General features: G+C 40.6%; 1 protein-coding gene across 2 annotated transcripts in view; it reads right to left on the reverse strand.

The window, feature by feature from the left end:
• The window catches only part of LOC126996416 (maestro heat-like repeat-containing protein family member 1), a 34,952-nt gene extending 13,378 nt beyond the window's left edge, over positions 1–21,574 (reverse strand). The window contains exons 1-21 of one of the 2 annotated variants that reach the window (XM_050856824.1): positions 21,207–21,452; positions 19,388–19,542; positions 18,568–18,771; positions 16,402–17,820; positions 15,631–15,720; positions 15,071–15,224; positions 14,124–14,257; positions 13,542–13,694; positions 13,062–13,246; positions 12,127–12,270; positions 11,594–11,756; positions 10,148–10,327; positions 9,802–9,870; positions 8,804–8,972; positions 8,285–8,423; positions 6,755–6,914; positions 5,301–5,596; positions 4,769–4,906; positions 4,537–4,645; positions 2,133–2,279; positions 305–328 (exon numbers count right to left, since the gene is read on the reverse strand). In XM_050856824.1, coding sequence (XP_050712781.1) covers positions 305–328; positions 2,133–2,279; positions 4,537–4,645; positions 4,769–4,906; positions 5,301–5,596; positions 6,755–6,914; positions 8,285–8,423; positions 8,804–8,972; positions 9,802–9,870; positions 10,148–10,327; positions 11,594–11,756; positions 12,127–12,270; positions 13,062–13,246; positions 13,542–13,694; positions 14,124–14,257; positions 15,071–15,224; positions 15,631–15,720; positions 16,402–17,820; positions 18,568–18,771; positions 19,388–19,542; positions 21,207–21,252 — 4,278 coding nt within the window. In that variant the 5' untranslated portion in view covers positions 21,253–21,452. Of the gene's footprint in view, positions 1–304; positions 329–2,132; positions 2,280–4,536; positions 4,646–4,768; positions 4,907–5,300; positions 5,597–6,754; positions 6,915–8,284; positions 8,424–8,803; positions 8,973–9,801; positions 9,871–10,147; positions 10,328–11,593; positions 11,757–12,126; positions 12,271–13,061; positions 13,247–13,541; positions 13,695–14,123; positions 14,258–15,070; positions 15,225–15,630; positions 15,721–16,401; positions 17,821–18,567; positions 18,772–19,387; positions 19,543–21,206 lie in introns of both variants that reach the window. The other variant, XM_050856825.1, reaches the window with a different exon arrangement.
• Between the last annotated feature and the right edge of the window lie 875 nt (positions 21,575–22,449).

Raw genomic sequence — 22,449 nt, forward strand, 5'->3', positions numbered from 1 at the left:
ACGTAATGAAGTACAGAAAAGATTCAATTAAACTGTTTAGGGGTGGCTAAACCATCTACAGTTGTGCCTATTCTTGATTCTCAATTCTACCCTACTTGGAAGTACTAATTAAAATGTTACATTTCCTGTACCAATAAAACACTAGGCTTATCTAATTCTACGACAGTGACACAAAATCCAGCTATTTTCAAGGTTAAGATTTCAGGGACTGCTGCTAATGATATTTATACATGCAGACAAGTTCTGGTCTGCAGTGCAAAAACCAAAACAGTTGTGCAGCAAGCTAACTCAGACATTAACTTACCGAGAACCATTGTGGGAAATAGCACTAGAACAGAAGAAAAAAGAAAAGTAAAAATTATGTGAGGAATTGTTCTCTTCCAATGGAAGCTTACTTAGAAGAAAAGGTACATACATAAATTATGCTAAAGAAACAGAAAATTGGTGACAAGGCTTTATCGCATTGCATATAAATGAAGCCAAAACAATGACCAAAAACAAAACAGCAATGTGAAACCTAAAGAGGTATAAACACACATACACAGACACACACACACACACACATATATATATATATATATATATATATATATATATATATATATATATATATATATATATATATATATATATATATATATATATATATATGCACACACACACACACCCACACACAACCCTGGAAACCCTCGATATAATGGATTTTGGATATAACGGAGGTGGTCAGAGGGTTAAAAATCCATGGGGACCAACCGAGAATAATTTTTGAACAAACAGCACCCGCTAACTACAACAGAGTCTGCTAGCCACCTGTTTTTGTAGTTCAAAGATTGCTCCCTCCCTATAGGTGGGAGCACGGGCCTTTGCCAGTGGCGGCATGTAGCAGGGTGCCGGCAGTCCGACTCTATCGGCTGACGTCAGCCAAGCCGACCAAGTCAGTCTGTCGACGAGGATTGGCGGGTCTCTGGTTAGCCACCTTGCCCTCTTCCCTTTATCTGCTGTCCCATCCTTCAGTTACTGTAGTATTTTGCAGCCCACCTGATTAAATATTTTCCTCCTTGCGGTTCCCATTCAAATGAAGAACGTATTTACACGACAAGAAAGTCTTATGAATCAATCCGGGACGTAAATATAACGGAAAATAGGCAAGTGTTTGTGAGTGTTGGTACTGACACAGCTTATATATAGGGGTCAAAGTCCCCCCCCCGTTAGGTGGGTTAATTCAGGTTTGACTAGTTTAAATTAATTCGGCATGCGGTGTAGGGTGGTGAAAACGAGCAGTGCATGACAAGACAGGGTGGGAGCGCGGGTGGTCCACTCCGCAGGCCGGTGTTGCAAGAAATACCTCCTCACAGAAGAAAAATCGCTCTGCTGTCCACCACTGGGGGAATACACAGCAGGGAAGACACTAATTTGCCTGGTTTTGTTCTAATTTGTCCACTTGTGATCTTTGTGAGCTGTGAGTGAAATATAGAAACAGTGAGCAAGTTGAGCCTCTCTCTGCAAGTGAGCGGGCGGCGGCAGGTGTACAACATGCATTGAAAAGTCAGTCATTTAATGATTTGTGACGGAAAAAGTTATCAGATTATTTCATAACACTGATAACTACCCCCCTTAAAAAAAAAAAAAAAATTTTGTCTGCCAGTGCGAGATTGGCGCACTTGTAAAATTTTACCCTTACACGTAATAATACGGCCCCCCGCAGGGCCTCAGTGCCAACCTGGCAGCCTCAGTGCCTTGCAGTCCATCGCCAAGTGTGCTGTGCAGCTATACAGACAACGTGCAGACAACATACTCAATAAAAGAAAACTATATACGTACCTACGTTTATTAGGTCTGTCAGTATTATTTTACATATTTTTAAATTTCCGCCGCTTATAACGGACATTTGGTAATTACGGATTAAGTTCCCCCCCAATTAGTCCGTCATATCGAGGGTTTACTACACACACACACACACACACATATATATATATATATATATATATATATATATATATATATATATATATATATATATATATATATATATATATATATATATATATATATATATATATACACACACACACACACACACACACACACACACAGAAGATAGATACAGATATATGTCCACAGCAGGCAGGTACCTGGTCATTCTGCAAGTGAGCAAAGTTGGAGAGTCCGCGCACAGCCAGTCGCCGCACATGGACTGACCGGTCGTTCAGTCGGCCAAGCAAACAGTCAATAATTTTTTCCAAAAGTTCATAGTTGCCTCCACATTTTTCTGCTGTCAACTGGAAGAAAATGAATGCTTGATACCCTTATTTCAATCAAATGATATTGTCTTCAATATTGATGTGCTTCCTGTCTTATCTAAAAAGATAAAAGCAGAATCATTTGTTTTGTGTAGCCACATTAGCCCTGTGATGAGTGAAAACCCAATACCCTAAGACACTGGGCCAGTGTGACATCTGGGTTATCACAGTTTACCTTCAGCAGACTTCCCCAGGTACCCATTTATTGACCAGCCCAAATGGGAGAATGAACAGCTGGGTAGGCTGGGCACTGACTGCATTATCTGGGATTTGAACCCAGGCCCACATACATGTAGCTAAGCATTATGTTAGATGCAGGACCCCTGCCCACATGTAACACGCTGGTCTAGTGATGGGGGCCGAAGAGGGACAATATGGAAGAGGGAATATGAGCCATAATGGATGAACAAGGATGAAAGGAGGAGTTGATATTTTGTTTGAATTGTAGTCAGTAGCCCTTATAATGTCGAGTAGGGATGCACGACACTTTTGCACTGAGGCGCGGCAAATTTTTTTGTTTTGCCATAGAATTACAGAAAATCAAGTGATTGAACATAAATGCATAAACAGAAAACATTTTGTTAGTGAAAAGATAAGTGCGCTGCCTATTATACCTGAAGCATCTGACATATCTGTCATCAGCATTTTTCGTCAGGCAGTGCAGTACAGTAATCCCTCGTCTATCGCGGGGGTTAGGTTCCAGAACCCCTCGCGATAGGCGAAAATCCGCGAAGTAGCGACCTTATATTTTTATTATTATTTATACATATTTTGAGGCTTTATAAACCCTCCCCACACTCTTACAAATCTTTCCCACACTCCTATTGACCTTTCCCACACTCTTATAAACACTTCCTACGACGTTTCGTTGTTATGACGCGGTCTTAATAAATGATTCTTAATTCTTAATTCTTGTTTCGACTTTCGACATTTGCTTCGTAAATACGAACTTCGCGTAGGAATTAGTTTGGTGGGGCGGAAGAATACTCAGAGAAAGGACAATATGAGCGTAGCTCACTTCTTTTATATCACAATTAGGTAAATACGGAAGGGAAAAGGGAGGAGAGGGACAAAGTGAGTCATGAAAAAAATACCGATAGAGGATGTAAGAAGAGAGAACAAGGAAAAGTAGTGGAGGAAACAGGGAGATAAAGAGGATGAAAACAAGAAGGGTGTGGGGAGGGAGGGACAGTGGGGATAGTCATGTCAGGTCCTGAGGGAGAGTCAGGTGAGGTCCTGAGGGAGAGTCAGGTCAGGACTTCAGTCAGGACATGACCTGACTCGCACTTCCGCCCTTCTCTCCCCACACTCTTTATATTTCACCTTCTGTGTGTGTGTCATTCACCTTTCATATAATCTAATGTGGAAGGAGAAAGGGAGGAAGAGTGATAGAGTGAGAGATAAGACTAAATATAAGAGGGTGTGAGAAAGGAGGAAACAAGGGAAATGAGTGGAGGAAATGGGATGGGGAAAAGAAGAGAGAGGTAGGGAGGGTCAGATAAAGATGAGGAAAGAGGGGGAGAGAAAGGATGTGAGTGGGAGAGAAAGAGATTAAAAGAGAAAACTGGGTGGGAAGTGAAAGGAAAAGAAGAAAGAAATGAGAAGGAAGGAGAAAAATACGGGGACAGAGAGGGAGAAGAAAGAAAGGAAGTGGGGGAGGAGTGAACCAGGGAAAAGACTAACAGCGCAATAGGCCGCGACGGAAAAATACAAAAAAAAATAGGTGGGTGACATTGGTGCTTATTTAGGTGTGTTCCTACTTACGTTGATTTATATCGTTTTCATTTTTTAGGCTAGGAAATGCTTATTTTACTGAAAAATCCCGCGATATAGCGAAAAATCCACGATATGATACAATTAAAAAATCTGCGATACAGCAAGACCGTGATAAATGAACCGCGATATGGCGAGGGATTACTGTATTGCAAAAAGCTTACTCTGCAAGATGCTGATTACTTAGGTAAGAAATGTTGTAACATGACAATATTTATATATTTCTGGTCAGGAAGCAAAGTTTTTTTTATTGAGGGACCTTTTTTTCTTCGAAAATGCTCCGTACTGAGGTGTTAATTAATTCTAAATTAGATTGCAGGAAAAGGGTTAAGATAACCCCTACTTTGGGGATTGTTTTTAGCTTCTATGGGTATGATGTATGCCAACAAATATAGTTTTGGGTTTGTGATATTGTATTTGTGCCTTATGAAATATCATGCTGCATAGCTATGCTCTGCTTTACCTGTGCAAATACTGCTGCTACAGTCACACGCTGCATTTCATAAGGGTGTTGGTGATCCAGACAGTTGACCAGTTTCTCAATGTGCTTGGGTGATTCATGAACCAGTATACTGCAAAGCATGTGTTAGAGTTACCAACATTAGGCACATGTTTATTATATGTAGTGACCAGAACACAATTCATGACAATATATATGGACAATAACTATTCCCCAAGCTAAAGAGAATACGTACGCTACAGTTTCAGAGATGGTAAGGAGGAAGATTTCTATATTGTCATCATTTTCATCTCTGATTTTTGAGCCCAACAAAGCACTGATGGAAGTACAGTCAATCACATCCACCAATGCCTGCAGGCACATGAGGACAATCCTGGAAAAAAAAACAATGGTATTATTCTGACTAAATGCAACTGATTATGATGCAAATTGCAATTTTACTGAGCAAAAATGTTGGGACATAATTTTTTGTACAGCTGGGAACAAACCATAATGATTTTTCCATTTGCCACAACTAGTAACTAAAATATGAGTCAGTGTACCATAACTGTCATAAAGATACTTGTGTATGATCAATCAGTTAATTGGGGCATATGCCAGGGTGTGTGTGTCTCACCCACCCTATGACGCCACACCTGGGGCTTCCTCCTGGCAAATCTCCATGGAGGCCCCTTTCCCATCCCAAGTACAAGAAATGGCAAGTTATAATGAACTGCCTTTTCCATCAGATAATTCTTGTATGCAATGGAATGATTAAGAATTCTTACTTAGAAGGAACTAAGGTTGTAGCTCCTCTGTTGGGCACAAAATTGAAGGCACTTTTTGAGTTGGCTGAGGAGGTCTGGTGGAGGGGAGCCACGACGCCGACGTAGGAACCGTAGAGCAGCAGCAGAAGAGAGGCCAAGGAAGAAAAGTTGTCCATGATGATCTCCCGGGAGGCTGACCATGTCTGGGGATGCTCCTCCCGTGGATTGCCTTCAAGCTTCTCCCAGCTGTCCTCAGATGATTCACTTTCCTTCACCACTCTTAGGTCATGCAGCAGCTCACAAAGCCCAGATATTGCCTGGAAAGAAATGGTGAGTTAATGAAAGAGAGGGAGAGTTCACTAAGCCAGATTTTACATAGACTTACATAGATATTCAGAGGTGGTGGCTGAGTGGTTAGCGTGCAGGCACCACATTCACAGCATTCTGGACAATGCGGGTTCGAATCTGCCGCTACCACCTGGGATTTTTCAGTCACCGCTGAGTGGCCTAAGACTACCCACACGTTGTCCTGAAGACCACCTATCAACCCAGACACTAGAAGAACCGTCCAAGTCATTCAAGAATGAGCTCCGGGGGGCAGCATGAGCCAAGAAAAGATGGCACCACTATAAACACTTGCCTGCACCAAGACGGGCTCAGGCAGACCACCGGGTCCCTCAAGAAAGCCTACCGGTGCTACAGGCTTCGACGCAAAAAAAAAAAAAAATAAATAAAAAATAAAAAATAAATAAATAAATAAATAATAAATAAATAAAAAAAGACCCTATGGTCCAGACTGGTGGTTTGTCAAACTTAATGAATATCAATCAAATGGCACCAAGACTTTGCATTCCTACTTTAGTAAATATTAAGTTGAAGGAAGTGTCAGTCGAGCTTGCTTTTAAAGGAATCAATCGTATTGCACTGGACCACTGAAGGTGGGAGCTTATTCCAATCTCACATTACAACTTTAGTGAAGAAAAATTTGGTGTAGTCTGAATTTACTTGTTTACACCAAGTTTTGTGGCATTATTTCTTGTTTGAAATCTGTCATCAATTATAAACAATTTTGATTTGTCCACATTTGTAAGTCATTAAGTATTTAAAAAATTCGATCAATTTTCTTCAGAGGTGACGTTTCTGAAGAGAGAACATGTATCGAGTTGAGAGCCTTTCGTTGTAAAGTTCGTTGTGCAAGGAGATAATTTTTATTGCCCAACATTGAACACCTGTATTAAATCTCTCCATTTCCTTGGTGGGTGGGTGAAGGCACTGTAATTGGTGACACACCCATGTAATTGTCTTCAAAATACTAGTGTGTGAGCAATGGCTCTTTATCCACAGATGCAAAGTAATTCTTAGTGAACTGTAAAGAACAGCAGCAGGGAACACAGGTGGATTCTTTTACCTCTATGGAAGCACATTGCAGGTTGCAACTGTTAAAATATGTTTTGTTGCCAACTTGTGATACTTACAGCAAGGGGTGGAATGGTGGCAATCTTAACAGTGAGCTCTGTGGTTGTAGGTTGTTCTGAGAAGAGCTGTGTCCGCTCAAGAACTTGTGTCAGAAAGGCTAGGGTTGCTGCACACAACTTAGGGTCTTGTCCAAGGTGATGCCATGTCTCACACACACCCCTGCAACAGTACATTTTGACAATCATATAATTTAGGGTATGATCAGCAAAGGCACTAGTAACAGTTCATCCACCCATTCATTATCTTCACAGAATTTTCTGCACTAGGTAGGGTGGAGTTCAGATTTGGATTTTAGGAGTGTTGTAAAGTTGGACCACCTAGTAAAACAAACTTTATTAACATTCATACACAGTAAGATCTTGCATCTAATGAGTACATATCTAACAAATTTGCATTTAACAACACTATTGGACCTCTATACATATTCTTCTCTAACAAATTTTTTTTGAATCTGAAGAAAAACTCCTGGGCAGGTGGTTTAAGTCAGCTGCCACCTTGGCCGTGTGTGTGATGTCATTGCTGTCCACTCCCCCCTCACACCGTCTCTCCCCAGTCTCCTACCTTAGCCCCTGCCATAGGTATGTATTGTTGTATTGTATAGTTGCCCATTGTGGCTTTAAGTGACCTAAATTTCCATTGGCAGTGGTTTATGCCTCACCTTGAGAGGGCAGAGGAGGGTGGTGGTGGTGGTGGAGGCAGTGGTGAGGAGGGAGGAGGAGCAGGCCAGTAGCCTCCTTTCCTATTTCAAACACCCCCTTTCATCTTACTGACACATCTCTTTCATCCCTTACAGTTGAGTTATTCACTTTATTTCTTCTGTATTATACATTTTATAATACTACCATATGTACAGTGGGGCCCTGTGTCTAGCAATAATAAGAGACTGAAAGAACATCGCTAGTTCTGAAAACACTAGTTAAACTTTAAATAGTAAAAAACACAAATAACTGGAGCTACTCAGATGTTGCCTTTTTTTTACATTTATTTCACCTGCCTTTAACAACTAAACTTACATTTATATATAAACATAACTGTACTAATAGGCAAAGGCAACAAAACCTCAACATTAAATGCTTTGAATGTACTCTATTGAATAATAATAATAATAATAATAATAACAATAATAATGACAATACAAAAATCATAAGTGAACTGAACACTGAGTGAAATAGTCATGAAAAGAAAATATATAAAAATATGCAACAACTTAACCCGGTAGCTGCGGCGATCATGTTTCTTAAAGACCCCTCTAAGCGAATTAACGAGAAAAAATCATCACTCACACAAACCATTATATTATATGTATCAATGCATTTGTGATCAAATGCATATATACATGTATATATTTTGGGGGGTATATGTCATGGCAAGAATTTGGCCCGTCGCTGGTACACGGTAAAGCCACATATTTGGCCCGTCGCTGGTACACGGTAAAGCCACATATTTGGCCTGTCGCTGCTACCGGGTTAAAATTCATAATGAAATAACTCTACCCTTTGTGAGAGCTCATGAAATACCTACAAACTTACTTGTCATAAGGCAGCGGGTAGATGAGCAGGGCATCCAGCACGAGGTTCAGGTTATGGGAAGACAAGTGAGTGATCGCTTCCACTGCCCGCTGTCTTGTCACTTTGTCATGCACCTTCTCCAGGCGATTATAGATGAGCTCTGTAGTCAACAATTTTCAATCAGAAGGGACCTCTATAAGGATGTGCTAAAAGAGAGGCAATCTAGGGTCCTCTCCCATCACAGGCTCAAAGGGCCAAGGGGATGGAAATGAAAACTGCCGCCACATGCAGTTACAGTGTATGTTCCCAACTTTACCTTTATAATGATATCAGATTGGGAAAACTAAGCAAATGCTTTTGAAATGGAAGGTCCTGATAAAAAAAAGGGAAAAAGAGGTTATCAAATCAGTTAGCCTAATGTAGAAAAACCATTTACAATGAATAAAATTTTTGAGTTAAGGTTCTTGTTGGGAAGATCAAATCAAGACTCAATAGCATTCTCAAAGATACTGGATGAATAAACAAAGTTCAATTCTGCACCTAAAAGTTCCTTGATGTGTTGATGTAGTTGGTGGCCCCTAAGTGTGAACACTGAAGTGAGGAAGAGTGCCACACCAGCTGAAGATGCAGCCAGGCGGTCCTGCAGCCCCACCACCGTGCATGACAGGAAGGACCGAAGTTGAACAAATGTTAGCTTGTTGCTAATCACCTGAAATGGAAGCGTTCTCATTGTAATGTACACGGTGACTGAAAATTTACAGACATTGCCTTACAATGTTAAATTTCTGTATTTACAATTTCATATGAATGGTTAACCCTTAAAGTGCGGGTGTCAACAATAGTCGACAGCTGGTGCCTGGGCTCAAACTGCAGGTGTCGACAATAGTCGACAAGGCATTTTTTGAGTTAGTGTGACATCAAATTTAATTTGTTTGTGCTGAAGAGAGTAAGCATGTTGTTTTCTTTCAAACAATACCCAACCATGCTCCCTTGACTAATTATTGGTCAGTGTATGCCGTGTGCTAGCTTTGATATGTCCACTCGACATCCCACCTCTTCTCACCCTTCCATTGAATTTCATCCAAAAGATGGGGGCCCTTTGACTGCAACACCCATCAAGAGCATCAGGAAGGCCCGGATGTTAAGTCTTTTGGGGGTTTGTTTCACATAAACTGTATAAAAGTTATGCTTTTATTACTAAATAGAAGGGAAGTCCACTAGGGGTGGAAAACTGTCTATAATAATGTGTTTTCAGTGATCCAATACAATATTCCGTTCTACCAATGGTCATATAGTTCAAAATAATGTCAAAGGACAGTTAAGGGTATGTACTTTACAATGATACTTCATTCAGTCACGTGAGTTAAATAGGAGTGAAGGTATAAAAGGGTGGTGAGGTATGTTTTTGCCTGAATATGCCTGCGTAGGTGGACCGGCACGGCAAAACAAGGCTGCGCTTTAAGGGTTAACAACACAAAATTGTTTTGCTCTTCTGATTAATAGCATATAAAGGATTCAAGTTTCCTCAGGCTACATACCTTGGCAACATCCTGAGCTAGCTTGTCAATTTCCTTTGGATCCTCAGTAGATATCTTTTCTTCTACTGTCTGTAGATAAAAACAATTTTCTGCTGATGAAACATCATTAAATGATAAAGTCTCTAGTCCAAAAGTTAATCTAAAACTGAAAACTTGTTGGTCACACAGAGTACACAAAAGGACTACACAGTAATCTTAAAACAGAAACACTGAGACTCATTAACTTTAAAAGAATAATATTCTGCTTAGCTTGCTAATTCATTACTTAAGGCATCATAAAAAGATATTCACACAACATGACTTTCAATACAGAAGACACACAGTAAGAAACATCATTCATATTGACCTTGATAATGTCAAGATCCTCATCTTGGTGATCAGGTGAGAGGCCAGTGTAGCGGCCAGCAATCCTGAGCACCATGTACACACTGCCCACCGCCTGGGTGCGCACTAGGGCACTTGGGTCAGTCACACGTGGGACTAGGAATGCCAGGAGCTGACATGTTTGGTTGAAGTTTGTTGGTCCCTGAACAATAAAATCATTACAATAAATAAACATATGAATGTAAAGCAAATAAATGCTTATGTATATACATTTGTCAATTTTCTTTTGTGTGTGTATATTATGAACATAGCTGGGCACGATAACAGAAAATCTTATTCCCGGTAACCGATAACTGATAATGGAAAACCTTATCGGTGATAACCGATAGTCATTAACTGAAGACACAAATATAGGCGATAACCGATATCGATATAAATCCACAATTCCGATACTAACTAGCGATAAGTCCGATAGGCGAAAACGATACTATATTGATATTAAAAACAACAACAACATAGATGAATTAAAATTTTCATTATCCGTATTTTAGAAAACTTACGAAATCTGAAAACCACATTTTGACACGTACCTATGGACGGTAATACTAGAAACGCCTGAATCGGTGTTGTGTTATTTGGCGTACCCACCGTCAAAGCTAGCGCTTTTGTTTACAAACACTGGTCTCTCTTGACCTGTGCATACTCAGAGCAGCAAGAGTAGACATGTACAGTCTTACAAAGCTTTTTAACCGCAATTAAGAGTTACTGGAAGGCTGAATCAGACATACAGTACCACTACTACCATCCCCGCTGTTTCTAGACCGACACTCTGTATGAGTTGTATTTATATGTACAGAGTGTTGTTCTAGAAACAGCGAGGATGGTGGTACTGTATGTCTGATTCAACCTTCCAGCAACTCTTAATGTGTTAAAAAGCTTTGTGAGACTGTACAGGGCTACATTTACTGGTCTGAACGTGCGCAGTTCACGAGAGACCAGTGTTTTAATGTTGATGATCTAAGTATGAAATCTCTTCACCAAAGATAATTCATACCCCGAAGTTTTTTCATACAATACCGGGCGCCCGAGCCACGCATGCGCATTACGGAGGAGACAACGTTTTTTTTCTGAGAGGCAGAAAAAAGTAGCGATTATTGCAAGTTTGGTTACAAAATTAATGAAGGTACCGATATATATTTAAATCAGTAGCGGATGGCCGATAACCCGATTTTGTGATCACCGATAAAGTATCGCGATAACTTATCGCGATAATGCCCAGCTATGATAATGAATGACTGATCTTCAGTAGTAACCTGTCCTTGTGTGAACAAACTACAAAGTAATTGTCTAATTTATATAATATATCCTCTAATTTGTTTCCTATTAAATCAAAGCCATTGGCAATTTCCAGGAGAAGGATTTCTAGATGTGCTATTGTGAATAGAACCTTCCCTAAGCCTGTTCATACCTCAACAGTGAAGGTGACATTGTCGTAGTAAGTCTTGAGAGTAATATGAAGCAACTCCACGGACTTTATTCTTATTATGTCTGTTGGGGAGACAGTCCAGGACTGGAGCAGTGTTGTTACATCATCAAGAGTGGCTGGGTTGGTGTCTTTTTGAACAATGGTTCTGAAACAATTTAATAAAAGTAAGGCTGAGGTAATTTGGTTAACTGTAGAGTATGGTATAATGATTAGAGAAAATGCCTGTATGAGTAAGGTAAATGAGGTGTAGTAGTAAGGTCCCTCACAAAAGAAGCCATTAAAATATATTTGAGAATGAGAGGGTGTTAGAGTGTAAAGGGAGGTCAGATTTTGTATAAAGGTGTACGTGAGAACTCACGCTATGGCCATCCTGAAGTGGTTATGACGCCAGGTCTTGAAAAAACTGCCAAGTGTTATGACTGGCAAGGTAAATAATAAAGCTTCATACTGTATGCTCTTAGAGGTAATCCACACATTTATGAACATTTTCAATTTTGCAGACTGTTATTATATACCTGATCAGCACACTAAGTTGAGCAAAACACTTGGTGAGGCAGGAGTCCATGCTCTCCACCTGGACCAGGCGAGGCATGGTGGCTGCCAACACAGACTGCAGGATAATGGTGCGCTCCTCCACATTTAACTCAGGCTCCAGTGCTCTGTCTAACTGCTAAGGAAAAGAAACTTAAGAGTTGAAAAAAAAAAAAAATGAGTGAAGGAATTAAGTAAACCCTTGTCATATCAAAGTAAACAGGGGGAAGCATTGGTCAGTAAAGCCAAAGAACCTTTCCATGTGCATCAGACACTGTTCCACATGCCAAACTAAACCTAGTCCACACCACGATAAATTGTCTGCAACGATTGTACAGAACTGTAACAATAATTTTGCAAAACAGTTACTTAACAACTGTACAACATTTAAGAATTGTTGCACCACTATTTTTCAGTAGCTATGAAACTGGCAAAAGGTGAGTGACTTTGTTTCTATATGATTTAGTGATTTTAATGCAACACACGGGGGAAACATTGGTGCCTTTTATATCTGGATTGTTTCATGGCTGTTGCACAACAATACCTTTACAACCACAGTTGCCTGTAGTGACCTGCCTGATGTAAAAAGACCCTAAAACCCCACTCAATTAGGGAGCGCCTCTTTAGCAGAATGGTAGAGTGGTGCCTTCCCCGCCTGGCTGGTTGCAGGTTTGATTCCACGGCATCATAAATATATGTTTCCCCCTTTCTGGACTAAGTTTAATTTCTTGTGTGTATTGTAACATGCAAATGTCATGTAGATGATGGGAAAAGTGAATTCCAGGCATTACAGAACATCTAGACTGAGCTATACTGAGAAAATACACATTTTGTCTATAAAGCCTCTTGAGTATTTAAATCATACTTGATAACTCAATAGGAACTGTGGCACTCATCCTGTAAAATAAAAAAAGGATACACAAGGTCCCTGAGAGCTTGGAAGACATTCGCTAGGATCTGGATTGGGACGTTGTCAGGTTTGATGGTGTTGATGAGGTGGGTGATGAGGAGTGGTCGCTGGCGGAGGCTGCAGCCTGGCAGGCTGGTGCGAGCACGAGCAATGTTGCTCACAGTGTGTAATACAGCCTCGTTCACCTTGTCACTCTGTAAGGATCAGAAGTCACAGTGAGAGACTTCATTATGAGCTACACAAATTCATTCTCTCTCTCTTTCTGACAATTTTAATAAATTTTTAAGATTTGAAACCTATTTTAAGATTACTTTATAGGCACTTATATGTAGCTGCAAATCTAGTCTGATTCTACCGGTCTCTGTTTGTAAGCCATGTACCTGGAATATATTTCTGTATCTTTGCATCTACATCTGTCTGTATATCTGTCTTTCTCTCTTTATGTCCCTCAGTGCCTCAGTCTGTATTTTTGCATGCTAGTGTACTCACCTTGTTGCTGTTGATGATGTTGAGGAGGTGCAGCATGATGGGTCCCTCCACCCAGTTGTGGTCAGCACTGGGGGGGGTGAGGGCTGCCACCTGCCCCAGACACTGCACCAGGGTTGCCCTTGTCCATGAACACTCCTCTGCTCGTGTGTCCTGCTGTTGCCACCCCATCAATGCAAATTATCACAACTTGTATCACCAAGATAATAATTACCACCCCTATCCCAATATTCATCAGCTTGTCAGTTCAGTCAGTCCTTAACCAATGTGTGTTTCACTACCATGGATGTATTTAGGAATGAGGGGCTATGAAAGGGTGGAAAAAGAAGATAATCTGATGTGATAAAAATCTGAGTTGAAAAAGCCTAGTTAAAAAGGTAGAATTTTTCTTTCCAACAGACCTATTGACAAAGGAGAAAGTCTAAACCTGGTGATTCAAGTATGAAGCATAAACAAGTTTAAGGATAAATTGGGTAAACATGGATGTAGGAGAACACAAAAATTCTGTAAACTACAACTAGATAAATACATACACACACAACTATAACATCACTAACTTCTCTTACCACCAAATTTCAAACATACCTTAATAAGACTGAAGAATGACATTGGTTTCTTGCTGGGGTCTGCTGTCTTGAGCCACATGTCTATGTGTGTAAGCACCAGCTGACCATGAGTGGATGCCACTGTCCCCACACAAAGTGCAAAACTCTCCCTTTCTGAGTACAATAAAGGGCACAAAGTTACTAGAAAATCCTATCCTTTTTCAATTCTAATGAAATAAATGCTAAAGCAATGTATATATGCTCCAATTCATATTCTAGTTATACGTATTTTCATCGCAATACTAAGATGGTAAGTGGGAGCTCCAGAAGAACTTTACTGAAAGGTGAGAGGAAAGTGAGTGGTGTTGATATGAAGGAGGGAGGCAGTAAAGAATATTTGAGGGTTCTTCATCCTGTGTTCAAAATATGTTAGTGAAAATAGGAAAGAAAGTGACAATAAGAGGTGAAAAGTTGCAAGCTTGTTCACCAGGTTGGTGAAATCTATGGTGGAGATTTCAGTAGGAGGAAGATGGGTCAAGATATGTTCCATGTTAGAATTCAAATAATCTAAAAGTTTTACATGGTTGGTATAACTAGGCAAGAGATATACTGAACAGACATATTTAATGACTGAATGACAATCAAGTCTTCGTCAGATAGTGGACAATTTTGAAGATATAAGGTCAAGAGTATGATAACAAGTAATATCACTGCATACATAGATTCAAGCAGGATTTTAGGATAAAGAAAGTAGGAGGGAACAGAGTAGATATTACTGTCAGTAGCCTCAGAAACCTGAATTTCAATTTGGAAAAGCTGAGGTTTGGAGGAGAGAAAGTGTTCAATAGAATGAAAGTTAGAGTGAAGATTGTAAATTGTGAGTAAGTTTATAAAAAAAAGTTGGAGGACTTTGTATTCATTAGTACCTTCAGTGTTTGAGCATCTATAACTCACTTTGAAAACTTGAATTCATAATGTTGCACTTACCAGCAGAAGATTTGTGGTTGACAGCATTGAAGAGCGAAGTGAGATTGGTGGCAATGAATGTCTTACTGGTGGTGTGCTTCATGGTGATGCCAATGAGTGACATGAGGAAACAGAGCAAAGTCTGCTGCTTCTCATATAGGTGTAGCTGTTCCATCTGTTGTGGGAGACAAAAATGGCATCCATGTCACATCCAGAAAATATACTGAATTTTGTTTATCATCATGATGAAATAATTAAAAATTTTCTCAATAACACAGTTAGTTTCAATTGCACTTAATATGAAATACATTGTAAGTGGCTCCCTGGAATTTATATTTCCTAGCAGCTTTCTTTAACGAACATGTATGATGTGCACATTGTTGTATGTATTCTTAACCAAATTGAAATTCAATAAAATAGAAGGAAATAGCTGTGAGGAGAAGTCAAAATAGTATTTTGCAAGCTAGAATTACTTTTAATGCATATTTTTTTTTAAAGTATTGATATGGATCAAAACTGTTTCTCTGCAATAAATGCTACCTAATTTGATCTTAGTGTCTGCATTTTCTGTGCTGTCTTACCTGAGCTTTGCCTAAGTTCATGGTATATTCTTCACTGTCAATGTTGACGATAGTGGCACTGAAGAAATCCCACAAAGACTCGTGCCACATCTGTGTGGGAAAGTAAGCAATAATTAATTTGTAGATTTACCCTGGAGCTGTACAATGCCTCGGTGAATGATTGCCTCATAAAATTAATGTCTGATGGTATTTTCCTAATGAAACATTGAATTTTTGTTAGTATAAAGAAAATGTTAGGTTTCAAATAACTGTTAGTACATAGTAACTGAATATAGAATTAGGAACCAAAAAAATAAATGGAATTATTGCAGCTGTAAAAATAGTAGTAGTAGTAGTAGTAGTAGTAGTAGTAGTAGCAGTAGTGGTAATAGTAGTAGTAGTAGTAGTAGTAGTAGCTGTAGTAGTAGTAGTAGTAGTAGTAGCTGTAGAAATAGTAGGTAGTACCATAGTTATAGAAACAGTAACAGTCAAAGTATATAGACACAACAAGTAAGCCTATGGAAAAATATCAACCCCCATGACCCCGCCATGATGTCACACACGATGCATGTCAACAAGAATATTCCAGTCGTTAGCCAGAGGCATTAAACAATAGGGCAACTCTTTTCTTGTTGCATTTTGTAATCAATTAAAAAGGAGTACTTTAATTTTACGATTCAGTTGATCTACTTGTTCTAAATCTATATTTTTTGGCAGCAAAGGTAGAAATAATCAGCTCAACAAAAATGTAATGGGCAAAGTATGAAGAACACATGAGTAGGAAACACCCACCTGGATTGCTGAGGGTTCAACATCCACCTTTTCAGTGAGGTCTTGAAGTGTTGCCAAAAGCTGTGGGAGGTGCTTCTGCCAAGGTTCCACCACTCTGGGGCTGACGTGTGGTGCCAGCCCCTCCAGCAAAGTGAGAGCTGATACTGCTACACCATTACCTGGTGTACAACTCAGTACCAAAAGCCTGGAGAGTAACACAGGTGAGTTTGGTGGTCCTGGTGAGCCTACAAGAAGTGGTTCCTCTTCAGTAAAGGCAGTGTTGGATTTAGACAGGTGAGCTAGGCAGCCTAAGGTTGTAGGAAGACTTGCCTCATGTTCCACTGTGCACACAAAGGTGAGCAACAGTGGCCACAGCAGGGGAAATGCAGCCTCAACGGTAGTGGCCAGGAGATGAAGAACTCGCCTGCACACCACTGGCACAGACTCCTCCTCAGGCTCAGCTATGGATGGGCGTCTGGTCTGAGGAGAGGGAACCCCTGCTGAGTGTTTGACCAGGTATGTTATGAATGGTGCACCAGTTTGTGGTGTGAGGTGGTTGTTGTGGCACAGTGCTACAACAACTTGGGTCACACTCTTGACAACCTTGCTATTTGGATCATGTAATATTTGAGTCAGGGTGGTTACTAAACTTGTTATGTTTTCTGTGCTGAGAGTCTTGCTGTTGATGAGATGCTTGATAACCACAAGTGCACCAACACGCTGCTGGAAACTGGCATTCTCTAGCCTCTGCAACAGGTGTGCCACCACATTCTCGGGGTAATGACTTCCAAGCAGCTCATAACATCTTAACACTTCATAGTGGTTCTTCACAGTGAAGGGCTCAGTGTAATTGGGAAAGACACACACTTGAGTAAACAGTGAACTAAATAAATGATCAACATGAAACTTTAGTCCTTCAGTGATCTGTTTCTTCATGAGAGCATCCATGATCAAAGCCAGCGAGAATGTAAGGCTGTAAGGAGAGGGTGTTCTGCGGTACATTGAAAGGATGGTGGTCACTACTAGGCCTGCCAACTCTTCCAGCTTGTCACTTGGCAGCAGCCGGCTCAGGTGGCCCAGGCAGAGGATGGTTTCATGCTTCACACCAGCACTGGAACTTTTGAGCCATAGATTAACCAGTGCCTCGAATATTGCTGCACTTTCAGTCATGTAGGAACCAATAGTTATGTTGGGATCAGGATCCTTATTCTCTACAGCTTCTAGTATTGCCTCAGTGGACTTGCTGATCATGATACACATAGCATTTTTAAGACTTTCTTGTTTCACTGCAGGAATGCATCCAACCAGTAGCCCAAGGATAACTTTGAGATATGGCACCATGCCCTTCATATTGCCAGTAGCCAATGCCCCTAGAGTCTCCACAACACTCTGGGATGGAAGTTCTCCTGTCTGCATCTGGGCGATGAGGCTCTCCATAACCTGCAGAAAGAAAACTTTGTGAAGATAAGATTGGCAAAGTTGATGAGGGTCTAGTATACAGCATTACGAGAGGTATCTATATGGTGAAAGACAAAGGGTCTATGTTGAATATTGTCAAATCATCTTCATGCTCAAACTTCACCTTTCCAACTGGTCCTCTGCCTGCCCTGACTTCTCCTACAGTGCCTGGGTTGGCAACCTGTTACATTAGTCATCCATCTTTCATCAGTTTAATACATGATACGACCTGCCACATTTCTTATTTCTTATTCATTAGAATATCTTCAACCTGTGTCCGTTACCTAATCCATGATAGTAACTTTTTGTCTCTCTAAAATGTGATTTATGACTTTTGTATCTTATATCATCTAAACATTTAGTAATTAACTTTAGTTCAACTTTTCAAATATTCTTCAGGTTCAATGCACTTTCAGCTGTGTACACCAATATGAATATCCCATTTTGTTTTTCAATACTGTAGTTCCTTTATAATAAAATAAGCTTTGTGTTAGATGATCTTGCCCAGCTGTAGGGTGCAGTAGATGTTCTGAGTATGCTTAATGTAGACTATGTAAGACTAATGTAGACCTTGTTCAGTAGGTGCGGATTCAATTTACAATGTTTTCACAATGTGACCCATCATAAATTGAAGAATGTCTGCATACAATACAAGGCACCTACTGAGGGAATAATAATAACAGAAAATGTTTCTTCTAGCATTAAGAATGAACTGAACAAGGTACTCACAGCATTACAATGAACTGAACAACTTCCAAGAGCAACCATGAATCCTGAGGCAGCCTCCTGCAGGTCTGGGGCCACAGAGGGGAGCGTTAGGAGCTTGATAGCTCCCTCCATCCATGTGGAAATCACCTCAGTGTCATCTATCTTCTCTCCACATTCACGCACAATGTTCTCCGCAACATTGTACAGCATAGACTGCACATGCACCTGCCATGGGGTGGGAATAAAGTAAATTGTAACAATTGTCTCCAGAATTTGGTTGCCATAGGCAGGTGAGTTCTGAACTCTTCTTGCTCATTTTTTCCTTGTTTTATCATTTTTATTGTATTTGTTGACTAATTATTTTTGCATGTAAAAATCAGAACAAAGTAATTTTTCAAGGTTTCAGAAGCTCTGTTACAGGTGTAGTCTTACAAGAGGTTTGCTTTTACTCCATTTTGTATTGCAAAAATAACGTGTTGTCAAGAAATATTTAAAATAAATTCTCTATTGCACAACTACTAATCTTTGATTTTCTGTTACCGTATCTCACATTCAACAATTCTACCTCAAAACAAGGCCACATTATTCAACACCATACTATATTAAGTTTATACAATAACACAACTACTTTTTACATCAATACTGATACCTATTCAGTGCAGGTTCGAATTTGCACCAATATTCTTCTGTTAAGTACTGAAAATGAACCAGCCTTACCAAGTACCCCATGCCCCTAGTTAAGGATTTACATCAACAAAGAGTTTAAGTAGTAAATACTTAAAATGTGAATTTCAGCCATCAAGGCAGTACATAACTTAGTATAATACTCCAGGTTACTTGCCTTTGGTGCTGTCTGTGGACTAGAAATAAACTTGTGAATGGCTGAGAGGACAAGAGGTGGGTGCTGGTGGCCAAGGGTGGTGAGGGAGCTGGCCACTGTCTGCCGCACGCCCTCATTCACATCTCCGGCAGCCTCCAGCAGACCCCACACCAACCCTGCAGGACAGATTTTGATTATTTAGAACTGTGCAAAAATGTTGAAAATACAGACAAAACCATATCTTATCTTTATAATAAATAACCAAAAGTATAAAAAAATAATAGACTGAGTAAATACTAACATTTCTCTATTCAGTAAGTATTTTCCCAGCAATCTGCCTGGGATCCACTATTTCCACCCTTGTTTCAATCTACGTTCTTTCTTATGGCTGTCCTAAAGATTTAAAGGTTACAATGTATGACAACAGAGTAAAGTGAATGGTAGGAAAAAAGACAAGGGTATACTGATACTGCCAATCTTTACCCCTCTGATTGATGGTGCATGAATAATTTGTTACATCCAGCAGTTTAACAAAAGGATCAGTCTAAGTTCTTCTCAAGGAAAATAAGTATTATTTCATTAGCCAAAGGTTAGCACTTTCAAATGCATTTTATTTATTTTATTTTATTTATTTATTTTTACAGCAAAGGAGGCAGCTCAAGGGCAAAAAATTAAACAACAACAAAAAGGCCCACTAAATGCTGCTCTGAACAAAGAAAAAGAACGAGAGTCCAAAAGAAAGGTCAAATTTGGGTAGAGAGGTGTCTTGATACTCTCTTCTGGAATGTGTTCAAGTCATAAGCAGGAGGAAATATTGATGAAGGAAGGCTATTCCAGAGTTTACCAGCAGAAGGGATAAAAGAATGCAGATGCTGGTTAACTTTTGCATATGGGATTTGGATAGAATAGGGATGAGCAAAAGTAGAAAGTCGTGTGCAGCAGGGCTGAGGGAAGGAGGAGGCATGCAGTTTGCAAGTTCAGAAGAGAAATCAGCATGAAAATATTGATAGAAGATAGAAAGAGATGCAACACAGCAGCAGAATTAAAGAGGTAGAAGACTTCTAGTAAGAGGAGGGGAGTTAATGAGATGAAGAGCCTTTGACTACACTGTCTAGCAGAACTCTATGTGTGGAGCCCCTCCACAAATGAGATTCACATTTCATATGAGGGTGGACAAGGCGCTTGTATATATGTGAAAAGCTTCTGTGAGAGGGAGAAGAACTTGCAGAGATGGTACAGAATGCCTAACCTTGAGGAAGCTGACTTAATGAGAGAGGAAATAAGAAGTTTCCAGTTAAGATTTTGAGTTAAGGATAGACCGAGAATGTTTATCGTAGCAGAGGGTGACAGCTGTGTGTTATCAAGGAATAGGGAATAGGTGTTTGGAAGATTGTGTTGATTTGACAGGTGGAGACAGGAGGAGCTTTTGAGGTGATAAAGGACAATAAGTTCCTTCTATCCCATTCAGAAATGATAGCAAGATCTGATGTTAAGCATTCTGCAGCGTCCATCCTACAGGGTGGCCCAAAAGTCCTGCACCATAGGGATTACAAATTGATTAGAAGTCATATTCCCCTATAGTGCGGGACTTTTTGGGCCACCCTGTAGAGTCTTGTAATTCCTGTGTAATGCGGCAGGGCAGACATTCAGACAGACAGACGAACCATCACCAAATTCACAAGCAACACATCGGTTATTACAGGTTATCGATATTCTCAGTTTTCCCCGCATTACACCTGAAGTGAGGGTCATGTCAAAGAGATGCTGAGTAATGTAAAGTCATCGGCACAGGAGTGGATGGGACAATATGTTTAAATAAGATCATCAAATCCAGGCTCACCTTTATCCTTGGCCTGCATGGTGCGCGCGGCCGCCTCGGGTGACATACGGAGGGACACTATTAAGGGATGACGCAATTGACGTGACTCTTCCCGGGCCACGGCCACTACTGGGGGCCGGCCTGCGTGTGACCTGACCTCTGCAGCCTTCCCAGGTGTCACAGGAGGGTCAGCTGAGGTGGGCTGGACGTGGCAGTCACTGTTGTTTACACTCCTGCTTTGTCCTTGTCTGATTTCCTGTGCGTGGCTTCGACTGTCGACATTATGATTGATTCTATATGTAATTCATCATCATCATCATCATCATCTGTCTTCTATCTGTCCTCGTCATTATCGTCTATCTCAACTATCTTCGCCATCATTTATCTATCATCGCCATTGTCATTTATTTATTTTCTGTCCTCGATCAACGTCATCATTTTCTACCATCTGTCTTTGTTATTTCACACTTATTCTCCCATTTTCATCTCTTTTCGATATATTCGTTCTCTCATCTTGCCGCATATATAATCCTTTTTTCGCTTGATCCTATATATATCTTCTCCTGCTTTCCTCATTTACCTTCGTCATTTCCCCTGCTTAACCTTAACCTCAACCTTAATTATTATCTCTTTGATACGCCAACATAAATTATATTTATCTCGGATTGAATTTACTGTCATTGACTAATAGTTCTTGAATTTGACATTGGTAAAATTTCTTGTTGAATTCATCTCTCTCTCTCTCTCTCTCTCTCTCTCTCTCTCTCTCTCTCTCTCTCTCTCTCTCTCTCTTAATATTTCCGGCGCGTGGCTTCGATCGTCTTTATCGTTAACCATTATTAAAATATCCTCTGGGACGTACCACGAGACAGTACAGTGTAAATCGAGCAGACAAAGGAGTGGAAGGAGGCGGTCACGGGCGTCTATATCAGTTAACGTGTCTATTTTCCTGTCTGCCTGATTAGCCCTCGATCCTTGCCGGTGTTCGTGAGCGACTTGCGTTTGACAGGAAGACGGCGGGGCGGGGCGGGGCATTGTGTGGCAGGGCGAGCGGGGCAGTGTTTGTGGGGCGGGGCAGTGTGTGGGGGCAGGACGGGGTAGTTTGTGTGGGGGCGGGACGGGGCAGTTTGTGTGTGTGGGAGTGGGCCGGGGCAGTGTGTGGGGGGGCGGGGTGGGGCAGTGTGTGTGGGGGCTGGCCGGGGCAGTGTGTGTGGGGGCGGGTCGGGGCAGTGTGTGTGGGGGCGGAGCGGGGCAGTGTGTGTGG

The sequence above is a fragment of the Eriocheir sinensis genome, chromosome 10, assembly GCF_024679095.1.
Source record: "Eriocheir sinensis breed Jianghai 21 chromosome 10, ASM2467909v1, whole genome shotgun sequence".
Taxonomy (NCBI): Eukaryota; Metazoa; Arthropoda; class Malacostraca; order Decapoda; family Varunidae; genus Eriocheir; species Eriocheir sinensis.